The sequence below is a fragment of the Thunnus albacares genome, chromosome 14 (assembly GCF_914725855.1).
Source record: "Thunnus albacares chromosome 14, fThuAlb1.1, whole genome shotgun sequence".
Lineage (NCBI taxonomy): Eukaryota > Metazoa > Chordata > Actinopteri > Scombriformes > Scombridae > Thunnus > Thunnus albacares.
The window spans coordinates 17,503,269-17,518,396 of record NC_058119.1 but is presented as its reverse complement, the minus strand read 5'-3'; the positions used below and the strand labels follow the sequence as shown (position 1 = coordinate 17,518,396).

Here is a 15,128-nt window from a genome sequence, read left to right as displayed (position 1 = left end):
GGATGGCAGGCCCAGGCAGGCGGCCAGCTGGTGGTGTCTCATTGGGACCGGCAGCAGAGGCAACAAGAGCGCAGCCAGATGCAGTATTAAAGACATCAGGGGCTCAAGGGGACGCTTCTCCAGAGATGTAGCAACATACCTCTCCTACCATTGCACTCACAGTAATCCCCTCTAAGGTTTCCATACGGGCTGCTGGCATGATCATGTTTGTGTGTCTACAGGGATTTTAGCTTTGTGAATGGTTACATAAATCTTTGTATGCGAGTTTGTGCATGGGTGATAATAATGTGCAAGTATATGTCTGGGTATACCCAAGATACCTTTCTCTATTTCTCTCTCGCTTGTGTGTGTGTGTGTGTGTGTGTGAGTGTATTACAGGAAAACAGTGACTAATGTCTGCCCTCTTCTCTTCCGTAAGCTGATCTGTCCCCGAGGCGAACGAGAGGGCACCGGCTTTTCTCTGCCCAGAGACGCCTTCGAAACACTGCAAAGACAGCACATGAACCTTTAAATACAGCGCAGCGAGACTCAGCAATCACCGTGAACTCAATGACGCCCACGAACAGCGACTCGAGAGGCAGTCAGAGTGTCTATCTCTAAGTGCCGTAAGGTCAACTCGGGGTCCATTACCTAACCTGCAACATCCAAGGGAGATGACCCATCTAGTGCTCAGACAACACAAGCTGAGACTGGTAGTGCAGCATTTCTCACCCTGTGTAAACATGGAAGTAGTCTTGTGTTGAGGTTACACAGATTTTAGGCCAGTGACGCTGATATTGTCATGGTGACGACGTAAAGAGTGTGTGTAGGTACAGGCACTTATAGTGAGCATTGGTTCAAAGATAATGAAATCAAAGATCAAAGATAATGAAAAACTGATTGATATTGTGCATCTTTTTTTGTCCCAAATGCATGAATGTCCTTTTCTTGAATAGGATGTCAGTAGTGCTTTTTCAGTGTAACCATATTCTCCGTGGATATGAACAGGGTCACAGAAGGTGATACTTAATTTACCACTGTCATTATGGGCACAGTGTCTGCTGCATACATAATTAATCAATCACTATTTTCCACATTGATAACAGCACGACCCCAGTCCTCACCTTGTCTTTGAATGCTGGTTGCATTCACTTTGCTCACAATCACTGTGAAACATGGAGAGACACATACACAGAGATCTCAGTAACAACAGTAAAAATGCCGCTGCAAGAGACACCGTGCAATCTGCACCTGATAACTCTCGGGGTGATTATCAAGCCAGGCGCGAGCTAAACGGGTTATCACAAGTCTCACATGGGAGACGAGGGTTAACAGCCAGTTATCGTGGCAATATTCCTCTGTGAACTATTTGGAGATCTGCAGGTTTGAATGGAAAAGGTCATGTCAAATAATGTGTAATAAAACTCTTCAAATAGACCTGTATGGCCACGCTTTCCAGCAACAAGCATTCATCTCCAGCCCAACAAGAGGTGGTTGGAATAATAAGAAGGCAAGCAGTAGACAAGGGTGAGATATGTTGAACTACACGAGCGAAGGGAAGATCTGTTCACTCTATTTTTAACCCAGAATCTTAATGAAACATCCCCCTAGCGCCCATGAGCTCCCTTTTTTTCCCCCCTCAATGAATTCATTGAGTTGAAACAGATTTAGGCAGTAGAATGAAAAATGGTGCATAAAAAACGACTGGCTGGGTTTGGAGATTAATATTACAGCCAGAGAAGTGATGATCTATCACTGAACTCTCTTCCATATACAGCATAGTGAGGATGAAAGTGACGAGCACTGTTGCCAAAATATGTAATTACTGATTAAACTAATCAGTAAGATTACACATTCCAAATCTGTTGTGTAATTAGCTTTTAGGCTACTTTATGTTGGATGCACACAATAAAGCCTCTTTTTTAATCTCATGCAACTATGAATCATTCATTTTTGCCATTCACAGCCTTAAATTCTGATGTCTAATTTCATTATATAAAAGATTTTGGTTATTGTATGGTCCTGAATTTGCTGTTTTATATCAACTGGTTATTTTTGTGACACACAAGTTAGGATCACTACTGATAAAAAAAAGGCACAGTCATCCTAAAAACTCGCATAATAAATGAATAAATCTCCATAACAACACTGTGCAAGCACAATCACAGAGGCTTCTGGCCAATATAAAGGCTGTTAGCCTTGTACAGAGATTACTTTCACTTCACTGATGTGTGCACATTCCATATATAAAATGTATCCATTGCCAACAAGCTGTGGCTTAATCCACTGTCCTGTGAAGCCAATACGGGTGCGGGACAATTGATTTTTTCAGTAGGTTAGGTCGTGGAGGTGATGTTGGTGTTTGCGCTTTTGTCACTCAAAGGGTGTTCCGGATTGTGCAGATATATGGTAAACAAATATTTGACAGCAGCAGCAGCAGCAGCAGCAACAGTAACAGCAGCCCTGAGCTTCCTCAGTGTGTTTGCAGTGTGAGAGGCGGTGAAGTACAGGAGTTGTCTCGGTTCTTTAGTGCCCAGTTTGACGGCCTGCCTGCGTCCTCGGGAGAGGAAGAGCTGCTGTAATTGGTTTCTCAATGAAGGATCATCAGCTGCTCCCCGGAGGCTTGGTGGACTGTAGCGTAGCGCTGCTCCATCAATCGTCCATTTCCCGGCTTTAAACACCGCTTTGCTCTTTTCTTCTGAAATAAACAAGTGGGCAGTGAAGGGGCATTATCGGAGCATCATCATCATCATCATCCTGAGCGTATTTAGAGGGGATTTTTGTGTCCGTTTTCCCACAACCTGTGCGAGCGCTTGGAGTTAATCGTTTTTGTCCATATCAGCGGAGAATCGCGGGGCAAAGTTTAACGCAGATTTTCAACATGAGTGACCTGGAGGACGACTTTGCTAAGATCCTGCTGCTAAAGGAGGAGAGGATACGGGACTTGGAGAGGCGGCTGGCGGACAGGGAAGACGAGATTCAAGAACTGAAGAGAAAATTGCACAAATGTCAGTCTGTTTTGCCCAGCGCTCAACTTATTGGACCGAGGACCCGCAGGGCGCAGGGCATCTCCGCGGAGCCTCAAACGCACCAGGACCTGTCAAGGCAGTCTTTTCGGAAATATGCCAAGTCTGACTGGTAAGATTGTTCAGCATGGCATTGATACTTTACTTTCCCATTACGCCCATGTGTCAGCTTTGTGTTTTTCTTTTTCACTGCCAAAATGTAAAGATGTGCCATGAAATATGTTATTAGAAGCAGAAGTCTCTTTTTTTCAACAAAAATATGAATGAACATGTTATGAATTCCACACACTCATTCACACACACACACACACACACACACACACACACACACACACACACACACACACACACACACACACACACACACACTTCTTGTGGCACTTCAGTGGCCTATCTCCACCCCCACAGAGCTTTTTTCTGGCTGTTTTCTACATTTTCTTTCTTTCTTTTTTAAATGAGAGATGGAGGAGACGTTTGCCATGAATGGGCGAGCACTTTCATTCTTGGGGGCGATGACGCAGCTCCAAGGCGAGTTTCAGAAAGAGCTCCTAATTGATCAGATCCATCACGGCGGTCCCACAGGACACAGACAGGAGGAAGTGCGATGCATTATTGGCTTTTAGTAGCTGGACGCTGAGGACCCGAAGTGCATGTCTGAGGATATTTAATACTCCATTAGAAAACGCTTTGTTTGACCATATGCTTCCTGCATCACCTTTAGGTGCTCATTTTAGCTTCACAGTATGGTTGTCCTGAATTTGAGGGTTTCACATGAGGCCTGTATGTGATTAGTTGTCAGTTATTATCTCATTTATTCACTTATTTTCAGTCTATTCAGCTTGATTGTGTTGCCATTACTCCCAGCTAAAAGTTTGACACACACTCTCTCTCTTTTTGCGCTTTTTAATTTCTATTAATCTCAATTTCTCTTATCAGAATCACATCAGGATAAATGGCTAATTATATTGATATTACACACACACACACACACACACACACACACACACACACACACACACACACACACACACAGAAATCACTCTGATAACTCAATTAAGATGCAACAGACAGTAGGGTTAATTTAGTTAAGATGGCTAGACAATATCCAATCCTCATTTGCATGAATAAACTACAGATAGGGCAGCTCCTTATTTGCACTCATTAATTGATGCTCAGTGTCCCTTCAGACAACACAAAACTCTTCAGAGAGAGTCCTGAAGCATAATGAATTACAATAAAAAGTACTTGAGAATGAGACACAGAGTTCCTGAATGACCTAGGTTGAGAAATAAAGACTAACAAATATTCAAGACAAAAATAATCAGGTATACTGATGATCTATTGTCAACCTTTCTATAGGACCTGGGTCTATTCTGAAAAAGGTCAAATTATGCATATATACTCAGCTGATGAGGCACAATGAGCGCTTGAATGGGCCTCCAGTGAACAGAAAGGCTAATTGCTTGTGGCTGTGATGCATGTGCAGTGAAACGGAAGTAAACCTGTTTGCATTTGTGTAAAGCACCGGTGAAATGACGTGATTGCTCTCGGTGCCACCGGTGTCTGGAGAAGGGCGTCCACCTGTGCTGCCACCGTGGGGTCAGAGACGTTGTGACCCCCCCGCCCCCATTAGAGTCAGGGACGTGGCACCAGCCGGCGGCCCGCCCCACTCATCGGATTACCGCACCATGGAGAAACGGATCCTGTTTCTATTGATCTGCATAGGAAAAGGGCTGAGCTGGATGGTTAGAGAGGTGAAATTTAAAGCGCAGAGGTGCTTTGAAGGACAGTGGGAGAGAGAGAGCGAGAGAGAGAGAGAGGGCCTTTTGATGATGGGAGGATGGGGATGCAACACTGGACTTGAGAGAGCCAGAGCTTGAATCTAAAGTAAACTTTGCTGCTGCTCAAGCTTTGTGCCCTATGAACTTTTGCTTCCCTTGACAGAGATAAAAGAAAATATGATGGTTTTTTAATTAGCTGAGGCTGCTTTGGCTTCATTAGAAAGTTTAGGTATCTGCATTTAGAGAGAAGCACAAGAAAACAAATCTTTTCAGAAAAATATATAAAGCCTTTATGTTAGTGGCTTAAACAGACTATTAACTGCACTGTTTGTTGAACAGGTGTTCCTCACAGGTGCTTCATCTCGTTAAAAGTCTCACAGAAAGCTTACATTTATACCTTTTCACCTCTGTGAGTTCTGAAAACAGGTTTGCATTGTTTGTGCTCAGCTGCTGATGCGCATTTGTTTTATTCAAATCTCTCCAAGGTTGCCACATAGGGGCACTTTCACTTTTTGTGCATAAGCCTACTGTACATACCATTATGTGCAATGATATATCTAATTGTTTTATTGTTGTTAACAGTACAAACAACCTATTTCCTCAACACACTGCTCAGTCAGTCACTAATTCACTAATTCAACACCAGTATTGTGGGAACATTAAGTGATAGACCTTTTTTCCTGCAGAGCAGAGGCATGACACCTTGTTGTTGTTTGCCTGGGTTGATCTTTTAATCCGCCACAAGAGGGCAGCTGTGATCTTTTATTACACCAACTGTCTCTGCCTAGTGTTGTTCACATGCTTGTCAGGAAAAAATGCTCTTTGACCACCACACCAAAAACACCTTTCCTTACAGCCAAAGAAATCTCATTGCTCTTCACTTTTTGTCCACACTGCCAGCTTGTGACTCCCCACTCTCAGCACAGTAATTGCTGTTTTAGCCTCAGTAACTATTCATCCTGTCAGATTGTCCTTGGCAGTTTATCCTCCTCTGAATTTGTCCAGAGCGCATCAGGCCAAATGCTGTTCGCTGAGCTTCAGATGACTCATTGGGATAATGTGGACAGACAAGAGCGGCGCTCAGAGTCGACACACACACACACAAGATTAGATGAGGAATGTGGAGCTGCTGTGAAGAGTTGTGAGCCTTAGCAGCTGTTGCTGGTGGTGTCTGACATACTGTAAGGTTATCATGCTTTGCCTTTAGCACCTTCACTTGGTCCAGTTTTTAATCTGTCACACACACTCACACTCACTCACACACCCAGACACACACACACACATTGAGAAAAGTGGGATTACTTTTTACCACTTTGACATGCTTTGTATTGCCTAAAGTCAATTGTTTTGGTTCAAATCCACACTAATAGTTTCAAATATTTCCTGATTTTTGCACTTTTGTCCAAATTGACAAAAACTTACAAGTACTCCAACACAATACAAGCGGTGCAGCCTCTGTTCCCCAATAGATGACAAACATGTTGTTTATTTTTACACTGAGGTTCATTAAGTTTCCATCACCTTCAACATCCATTAAGGCTCCGGTGCTCATCTATTTGTAACTCAGCAGCCTCAGGGCGTCAGGACCAGTTACTGAGGTATGATGACATGGTTCTCCGAGCAGTGGCTTTCTCACTGAGTCCATTATTCATGTGAGACGAGCGCAGTTCTCTCTGGAGTGGCAGACTGCACTGTGCCACAGATTCCTGTAGGCGCCCTTCTCGACATGCGCTCTCTCCGGGTCTCAGCCTGACGCACTCGGGGAGGACGGTCCTCCGCTGTCACAGCACCGAGGGAGGGAAGGAGCGAGGGAGGGAGGGAGAGAGAGAGAGAGAAAGAGAGAGAGGAAACTTTGCGTGACTGTGGCTGAGACGCTTTATGGGCTCACCTTGGCAATCGCGGCATCCACCGAGCATACCTTCGCTTAAATTCCCAACATCCGCTTTGTGACGGACTGTGACGGAGGAATCCCCCCCTCAGGAGAGACAGGGGCTGCATCCTCCGAAGCTGTTGATGCCGGATAAAGTTTATGAGCAGCGTGGCAGAGGAGCGAGGATAAAGACTAGACTGCAGACATTTCGATAAACTTACTGGGGAAGTCGCTCGTAGCCACCAAGTGAAATGGGCACCTTGCGCGACCTCCAGTACGCGCTCCAGGAGAAGATTGAGGAGCTGCGCCAGAGGGACGCGCTCATCGACGAACTGGAACTGGAACTCGACCAGAAAGACGAGCTTATACAGAGACTACAGAACGAGCTGGACAAATATCGCTCCGTTATCAAACCGGCAACCCAGCAGGTCCACAAGCAGAATGAGCTGCATGAGCAGCAGCGGACGAAGAGACAGGCAATCTCGGCTGAACCCACTGCCTTCGACATCCAGGATCTTAGCCATGTCACCCTACCTTTCTACCCCAAAAGCCCACAGTAGGTGTCCATATTATAATCTCACAATATTCACTTTTAATAACGACATCTTGTATTAGCTGCTGCACTCAAGTATGAATTAATTCACCCTTAGTCACCTTTCCGATTGCTGTGCGTAATGTTACGTATGGCGCAGCAGGTACGGTACCTGTAGCACATAAGGAGGATGAGGTGTTGCTCTACAAAACACACACACACACACACACACACACACATAGACACGCAGTGCGTAAAGGGGGAAATGTCATGACGCCTTCAACTATAGGAAAATGAGATGAAAAATGATCAGGAAACAATCATGACAGTTATTAATAAGATTAATCAGCTGTCCAGCAGTCCAGTGGTAGCCGGACAGTCCAATAATTGGCTAAGATTAGAGAGGAATGAAATGTCATCCAGTCAAAGGGGATTATAGGTTTAGAGAGCTGGAGGTGGTAGCTCAGTGTAATATACCTTTGCTTATCTTATACAAGCTGTGATCAAGATTAAGATTTCTTTATTATCATTTCTCAGCACTCACATACATTGAAACAAAATGAATCCTCTGCATTTGACCCATCCTATACGTTAGGAGCATTGGGCAGCCATGGTGCAGCAACCGGGGACCAACTCCAGTTTTTTTTGCCAGTGCCAGTAGTCAGGGGCACTGACAGGAGTTTTAGCCCTAACATACATGTCTTTGATGGTAGGAGGAAACCAGAGCACCCGGCAGAAACCCACACAAACACATGGAGAACATATATCCACACAGAAAGGACCTGGGATGGCCTTCTTGTTTTCTTGCTGTGAGGCATCAGTGCTAACCACTGAGCCGCCCATACATATTCTGTGACAGCCAGTCTTAACAGGCTCTCTGTGCATGTTAACCTTATGATTTGTTTAGAGCTAATCTCTCTCTCTTTTCGAACTCTCAAGCACCCTTTTCCTGCTCAACCTGGTCTGCAACGTCAGGCCAGTCTCTCAAACTGAAGCTGGCATTAGAAAAGTGACTCTGTTTTAAATTAACCCACTTATCTGCTGAGTTTGAACTTTAAGGTTGTGTTATTATGAATCAATACTTACCCCTGTGGTGGTCGGGAAGAATATCTACCCTTCATTCTGCAAGCACACTGAAATGTGGAAATATTGGATATATTCAATACATAATCAAAACTAAATCCAGCTTTGAAATGCAGAAATGGACGTCACTTAACATAGGCACGAAGGTGTTCGATTTAAATTATTGGTATATTATCTACTTTTAACCCCAGTAAAGCATTTGATAAAATGTTTCTTTTGTCGTCATGGTGTTTTAGACTAAAATGAAAAACAAGGAGAGGAAAAAAAACAACACTGCACAGTTTGCAGATAGATCACATGTGTCATATGAATGGCATTATGCTCTCGACACGCAGACAAAGAAAGCTCCAAAGATTTCATCAAAGGAGATTCAAATATGAAGGGGGGTTATTTATTTGAGTAGGAACAGGCCATTAGTCTTTGTTATACCTGTCAGCTGTGTAGAAAACACACAAAAAGCCAAATCTTTTCTTGTGTTTGTTTTATTTGTCTCACAGTCATAAATAAACGCGAGACCCTGGACGCTGGGCTTGGAATGTCAGATAAGGACAACACACTAGAGTGACCGTTTCATTATGATTATCGTCCTCATCCTAAAGCTTTTGCTGTATATGGCTATTTCCATTAAAGGATTTCCCAAAGAGGCTTTTAGTGAGATCATAACAGGAAGTTTCTCATTATCAGGTTCCTGAAAAAAAACCCAGCATCTACAAAATATCAACTTTTCAAAAAAATTGGGGGGATTGTCAAGCCTTTTGACATTTTTACTCCCAGAAGAGTTTGGTGTCTCATCTATTCAGGAGTTTCAATGCGATCATCTTTCAATTATGATGGACAAAGGGCAGTTTGAGATTGGACAGATTTATAAAAAAAAAAACCCGTTGTGACAGCAGTTTTGCATGATCTCAAAATCGAAAAGGAAATCTCTTGATGTGACTGAAAATTTACTTCCTCTTACCAAGTGGTTGTTTGAACTCCTATCAAAAGCCTCCCAGCTATAGCCTCAATTTTCTTTTCACACTTTCCATCTGACAGAAAATGACTTTCTCTTCAGTGTCTCTATTCTTATAAGCATAGCCATGAAAAAAATTATGATTGAGAAGCAGACAGACTCTTGAATGCAAATAATTGAGTATGTCTGGGCGCTGTTTTCTTGATTAGTTCAGCAGTATTATCATTATCCAATTAGTTTGGACATCTTTGCTCGAGCAAGTTGAAAAAGTTCATATTTTTCTCATGATACAAAGCAAACATTTATTAGCTATTTTGTTTCCGTGTGACTCTTGTAACTTAGGTTTTATTTTTTATTGCTCAATTGACAACACAGACAATTTATTTTTCTTCTATAAAATACACAAGGGCCTCCTGGGATAAAAGCAGGTCCATTATATTTTCATTTTGTTTTGGTTTTTGAAGTGTAGCGATAATGACTGTTGGATTTGGCTAAATATTTATATTTTTCTTTCATTCTTGCCCACTTTATCTTCTTTACAAGGCCCGTAGAGTGTTCCTTACACATACGCTATCCATCCCTCTCCCTCCATCTGCCTCTTATTCCTGTTAGCCTCTCCCACTTTTCTGCCATCTCTCTTCTTTTTTCCCCCTAAAAGAGCATATTTTCTCCTTTTAAGGAAGACTGAACTTGCTCAGCCCCAAAGTTCACTAGTGGATGAAGGCAAATATATCATCCTCACAAAGGAGAGGAAGGCTGATGTTTTTATAAGGGTCTGGTTGGCCGCAGCGGACAAAACGTTGCTCAACGTTGCTAGCAGAGGCTCGAGTCAGGGGGTCCCATTGGGATGGAAAAGGCCAGAAATGTCCTGGGTGTAAATGTAACAGAATCGGGGTCATTGAGGCACATTTCCAGAGTATTAAAGGTCAACTTCAAGGAAACGGATTTTCAGTTTGTTCCTGGTTGTTTAGTTCTGCTGTATAAAGTTAAGCCTATTTCACCATCTCAATAAAGGTCGTAAGGATCATCACAGTCCAAAAAAACACAACACTTCACACCTTTATTAAGATCTACACCTCAAAACCTAATGAGAACCTCAAGATGAAATCAAAATCATCTCCATGTGCAGTCACTGCTGAGAAAAGGAGGAGGGTTTGAGAAGCACATATGAATACAGAGTGAGTGGTGAGAATTTAAAAATAGGTGCAACACCTCAATCTTCTCTTTTCAATTCCCAACAGGAGCTTGTTCTGACTCTCAAAGGCAGAGTCAAAAATCTCTAATGAGGAACTTCAACATCATCCTGGTCGTTCTGTTGGAGAGGCTAACTGTTCTAGCTTCAATTCAATTTCTGTCAGAGAGTAAAAGCAGGGCCGTCTGGGGATCCACAAGCCTTGAAACCCTAACTGAAAATTCAGCCGGCTGTTGAATGCAAAAAGTACATTAGTGATCATTTAGCATGCTACTTGAGACTCAAACAAAAACAAATCATTCAGCTGATGGTAGAAAAGACGCTCTTGAAATTTGTAGATGTTTGTCAAGGTTGAAATTTGTATTTACATGCCAGACGTAATATCTGCTGTTTGGCATCTCCCACAATTTTGACTTTTTTATCGGAGGGGTCAACATTTTTCTTTGCAGATTCGTTTTTTAAGGAGAAAAATTCATGTGACCTTAAAAGATCAATGCAAGCTCTATTAAACATTACCTCACATACATAAATGTGCAGAGGAATTTGTAGTATTTGCTCTTTGAAAAACACAGACATGTTCATAGTGCTCTGTGCATAAATCTAACAAAAACAAAAAAAAAAATTCTGGGCACTGCTGATATTGTATCATGGCAGACATTGAAGTTTCTTGCTTGAAGTTTGGTTTGTGTAGTCACGTGGTCTGTGTAGGACTTTGCTTCAGCATGGCACCAGGCCAGAGAAGCCTGTGTGTAGGGGGAGCTCTGCCTCATAAATGTCTTCCAGGTTATTTGCCCTTTTAGCTATAAGCTCCACAGGTGATCAGCATCAACAATGCACCCTAGAAATCTGTTTCTGAAAAGGGCACCAGGCACAAAAAGGCAAGCAGCAGTTCACCAGTGCCTTTATATCCAGCTAGCAGGGGATGAGGGGTGCATTCTGTCATTTTTATGTAATAAGGTTTAAAAGCTTCCCTTCTTGGTAGGGGTTAGGGTTAGGGTCATCTTGTTGGATTAACCCTCATACATATTATTAACCTCATTCATCCAGCTGACACTGTCAAAACCAGCCAGGCAGCACTCAGCTGAGCAAGTCAGACTCTGGTGATGACATGCTTCAATGAATGAGTGATCCTGACTCACTGTTGAGGATCTGGTCCGCCTCAAATGGCTCTCGCATATCTTGACACTATGTATCCAAAAGGACCCAACTAACGTTTGCCTCAACAGTCTCAAACGTCACTGCGTCTGGCCTGCGTTCACCTGTTGTAAACATACGGACATCTTTTACAAACAAATACCTCTCTTCCCTCGATGATCCATCACCAGAATCTAATGTGTATTCCTTGATTTAACTGATGATTTGACTTAATGTCCCCTTTCATAATGTGGTCTAATTCCATTTGTCTGCTTTTCCTTTTAGCCCGCCTGACAAAGTGCTCTTTCATGTGTACACCCAGCGGTACCTTGACGACTGCACATTAGCTTTACAGTTAATTACATTCTTTCCTTTCCTTGCATAGTCATTGCAGAAAATACTTACCTGTGGAATGCCCTAATTACTCCGCAGTCTGAAGGCTGATTTGGCTTTCAAAAGTACAACCCTGAATGGAAACAATCTGCTTCCATTAGGCATAGATTTAGCTATTTATTAACTTGCTCCAGCGTTTGGAGGAAATAAAAAGGTTTCACCTTGACGTCTTTGAAAGGAGAATATCTTTTTTGAAAAGCTACTGTGCAGATTGTGTGAGACTTTAATTCACTTAAAAGTAGGCAGTGTACCTGCCTGTTGTACTGGTCAACATCCTTCACTGGATTGTAGAGAATATTTTCATTTAAGCCAAGATCTTTGGTTGAGATTCGTGTATGATACATTTAGACTCTTGTGCTAATTCCTCTCTCTTATTCTTTATCATTTTGTCTTCCTACAGCCGAGAAGCACCAGTATGAATTTGTGCTTGTGCAGGTCTGATATTGGAATATCTCATTTCATTTCACCTTGTCTTCCAAGGTCCAAGGATCTGATCAAGGAGGCCATCTTGGACAATGACTTCATGAAGAACCTGGAGCTTTCGCAGATCCAAGAGATCGTGGACTGCATGTACCCTGTGGAGTATGGAAAGGACAGCTGTATCATTAAGGAGGGCGATGTGGGCTCACTGGTCTACGTCATGGAAGGTAAAAGCACACATGCACAAAAGGTACATTGTCCATCCTGCGGAGGCACAAATGCATTCAAATGAAAACAACAGTTTGAAAGGCTGGGGTCTAAAATGACGTACGCAATTACACTTTTTAAAAATAAAAATATAACACAACTGAAATTGTAGGGCAATATCTGGAGAGCTTTAAGAGCATCATCATGACAATTATGGAAAAGAAATGAAAGGACATTATTGATGGGTTTCTGCAGAGCGATGAACTAAAACTTCAGACTACAACATTTTGGCGCTGCTATATGATTCACTCACATCCCAATGATTTTATTTTAAATGACGTTGCATGCCTGCTGCATCCTTTATGTTTCACTCTTTTTTTTTTTTTACCAGTATTGTTTCAGCATATGGCTTTTATTTTCATCGTTTTTAAACGAGGATTGGTGACTCTGAGTGTGAGAGCTCGGATTATGGGAACAACAGAACAATGTCCAGTCTGGCACTGATGGGATTTGTGAAAGGGCATATCTGCTACATGATTTGCAACAAGTGATACTGCAATAAAATGTTTAGAGAGCTGTCGTCCCTGACATTAGATTTGACCTCATGGAAAATGGCTTCAGTCAGTGCATTCAAAATATAATTGATCATTATATAGAGGTGAATGTGGGCATTCACTGACATTGTACAGATTAGAATACAGAAGTATCTAATATACTGTATAAAAAGCTATAATCGCTTGTTTCCTCTCTAAAACCTTAACAGTTTACACATGACTCAGATACAATTTCAAGAATTCAAAATGTTTCATGGTGGAAATACTTTCCTTAAATCTAAACATCATGGTAGAAAAATGAGAAAAATGGAAACCACGAAGCAGTAAGCTTGAATCTTGTTTATAAGCAGTGGCATTTAAAGGTTAATATTTTACAAGGAAGAACGATGATATTGATTGTTGCTCCTATTGTTTCACGCTGGCCACCTATTTTGATTATTGGGTTGGAAAGACATTTCCTGCATGCTCCATTCAGCCAAACATCGTTAAGAACAGGTCTGTGGGAAAGTACGGCTTAAATAATGAGACAGCAATTTTCTTTAAAAAAAAAAAGAACAGAAAAAAGAAATTAAAAAATATATATATACACTATATAACACCATAAATCTATAATTCTATACAACTGCACATTGCTCTCTTCAAGCGCAGGCAGATAGGATTTGACATATCTGAAAGGACTCCACAGGCAGTGTCTCTGTTTGGATGCCAGCAGAAATGTTATGGCTGCTCTCTGTCTTCATCTTCTCTTTAGTGAGTCACTGGGTTTGAATTCAAAAACCTTTTGTGGGGGGTCTAAGCTATGACTTCAAAGGTTATCGTATTAGGAAGATGACTTGGTCATATTGATCAGTACACCAACAGGGGTCTTTTACTGTGTTTTGTCTGTTATGACTGAAATGAAATATTGTCATCTTGAAGAAATAGATAGCTATAATTGTATGAAGTATAATATTAAACGGAAGTAAAAATGTAAAAAAAACTGTAGTGTTGTTAGACTGAACTAAATTGAAGTTGACTGTGCCGGTTGGTCCACCACTTTGGACCAGACTGACATATCTCTATTGAAAATATTACCATAAAAACATTCATGCTCCCCAGAGGATGAATCTTAATGACCAGGGTGACCCCCTGACTTTTCCTCTAGTGCTACCTGAGTGAAACGATGGATTGTCATGAAATTTGGTTCAATATTCTTGTTCTCATCATCTTCAGGATGAACTGTAATGATTTTGGTGAACTCTGACTTCTCTAGTTCCATCATCATGTCCAAAGTTGAATTTTTCCAATTTGTTGGTTTATGACCAAATACCTGCTAAACTAATGACATTCCTGTGTTTATTAGCAAATGTTAAAATGCTAACACGCTAAAATAAGTTGCTGAACACAGTAAACATTATACCTGCTGAACATCAGCATGTTAGCATTGTCATTGTGAGCATGTTAGCATGCTGACATTAGTATTTAGCTCAAAGCACCACTGTGCCAAAGTACAGTTTCACAGAGCTGCTAGCATAGCTGTGGACTCTTAATCTTGTTCAAACTGCCTTAATATCAACACATAATTAAAGACATAATTCTTCAAGGTAGTTTTAGGTTAGTTGAAGTAATGTCTAATGAATTACTTCTAATTAATGCCTGAAATGATTGGTGTAAGCAGAATTTCCCATATCTCATATATATTTTGATGTCAAAGATACATTATTCATGTTTTTTGTGTTATACTGTTCATATTATTTATAATCTCAGTGTGTATGAAAACACCTTATTTATAGGGCATTTCACTAAGGGGGAGTGAAAAGGTGACAGTAAGAATGGGTCAAGAATTACAGTAAATTATGTGATGACTACAAAAAGTAGATGTTCTACCAAACAAAACAGCATGTTGGCTGTCAGTCAACACACTGAACAGTCAATTAGATTTAGACATTTAATTTTATGAACCGTCTTACATCATGCATAATTGCAGTGTTTCACATCACTGTTGTAAGACGGACGTCATTTGTCG

General features: G+C 41.6%; 1 protein-coding gene across 2 annotated transcripts in view; it reads left to right on the top strand.

Moving 5' to 3' along the window:
• The first annotated feature begins 2,365 nt into the window (after nt 1-2,365).
• The window catches only part of LOC122997545 (cGMP-dependent protein kinase 1), an 84,895-nt gene continuing 72,132 nt past the window's right edge, over nt 2,366-15,128 (top strand). Inside the window, exons 1-2 of one of the 2 annotated variants that reach the window (XM_044373756.1) lie at nt 2,366-3,117; nt 12,423-12,589. In XM_044373756.1, coding sequence (XP_044229691.1) covers nt 2,861-3,117; nt 12,423-12,589 — 424 coding nt within the window. In that variant the 5' untranslated portion in view covers nt 2,366-2,860. Of the gene's footprint in view, nt 3,118-6,599; nt 7,213-12,422; nt 12,590-15,128 lie in introns of those variants that run through there. The other variant, XM_044373755.1, reaches the window with a different exon arrangement.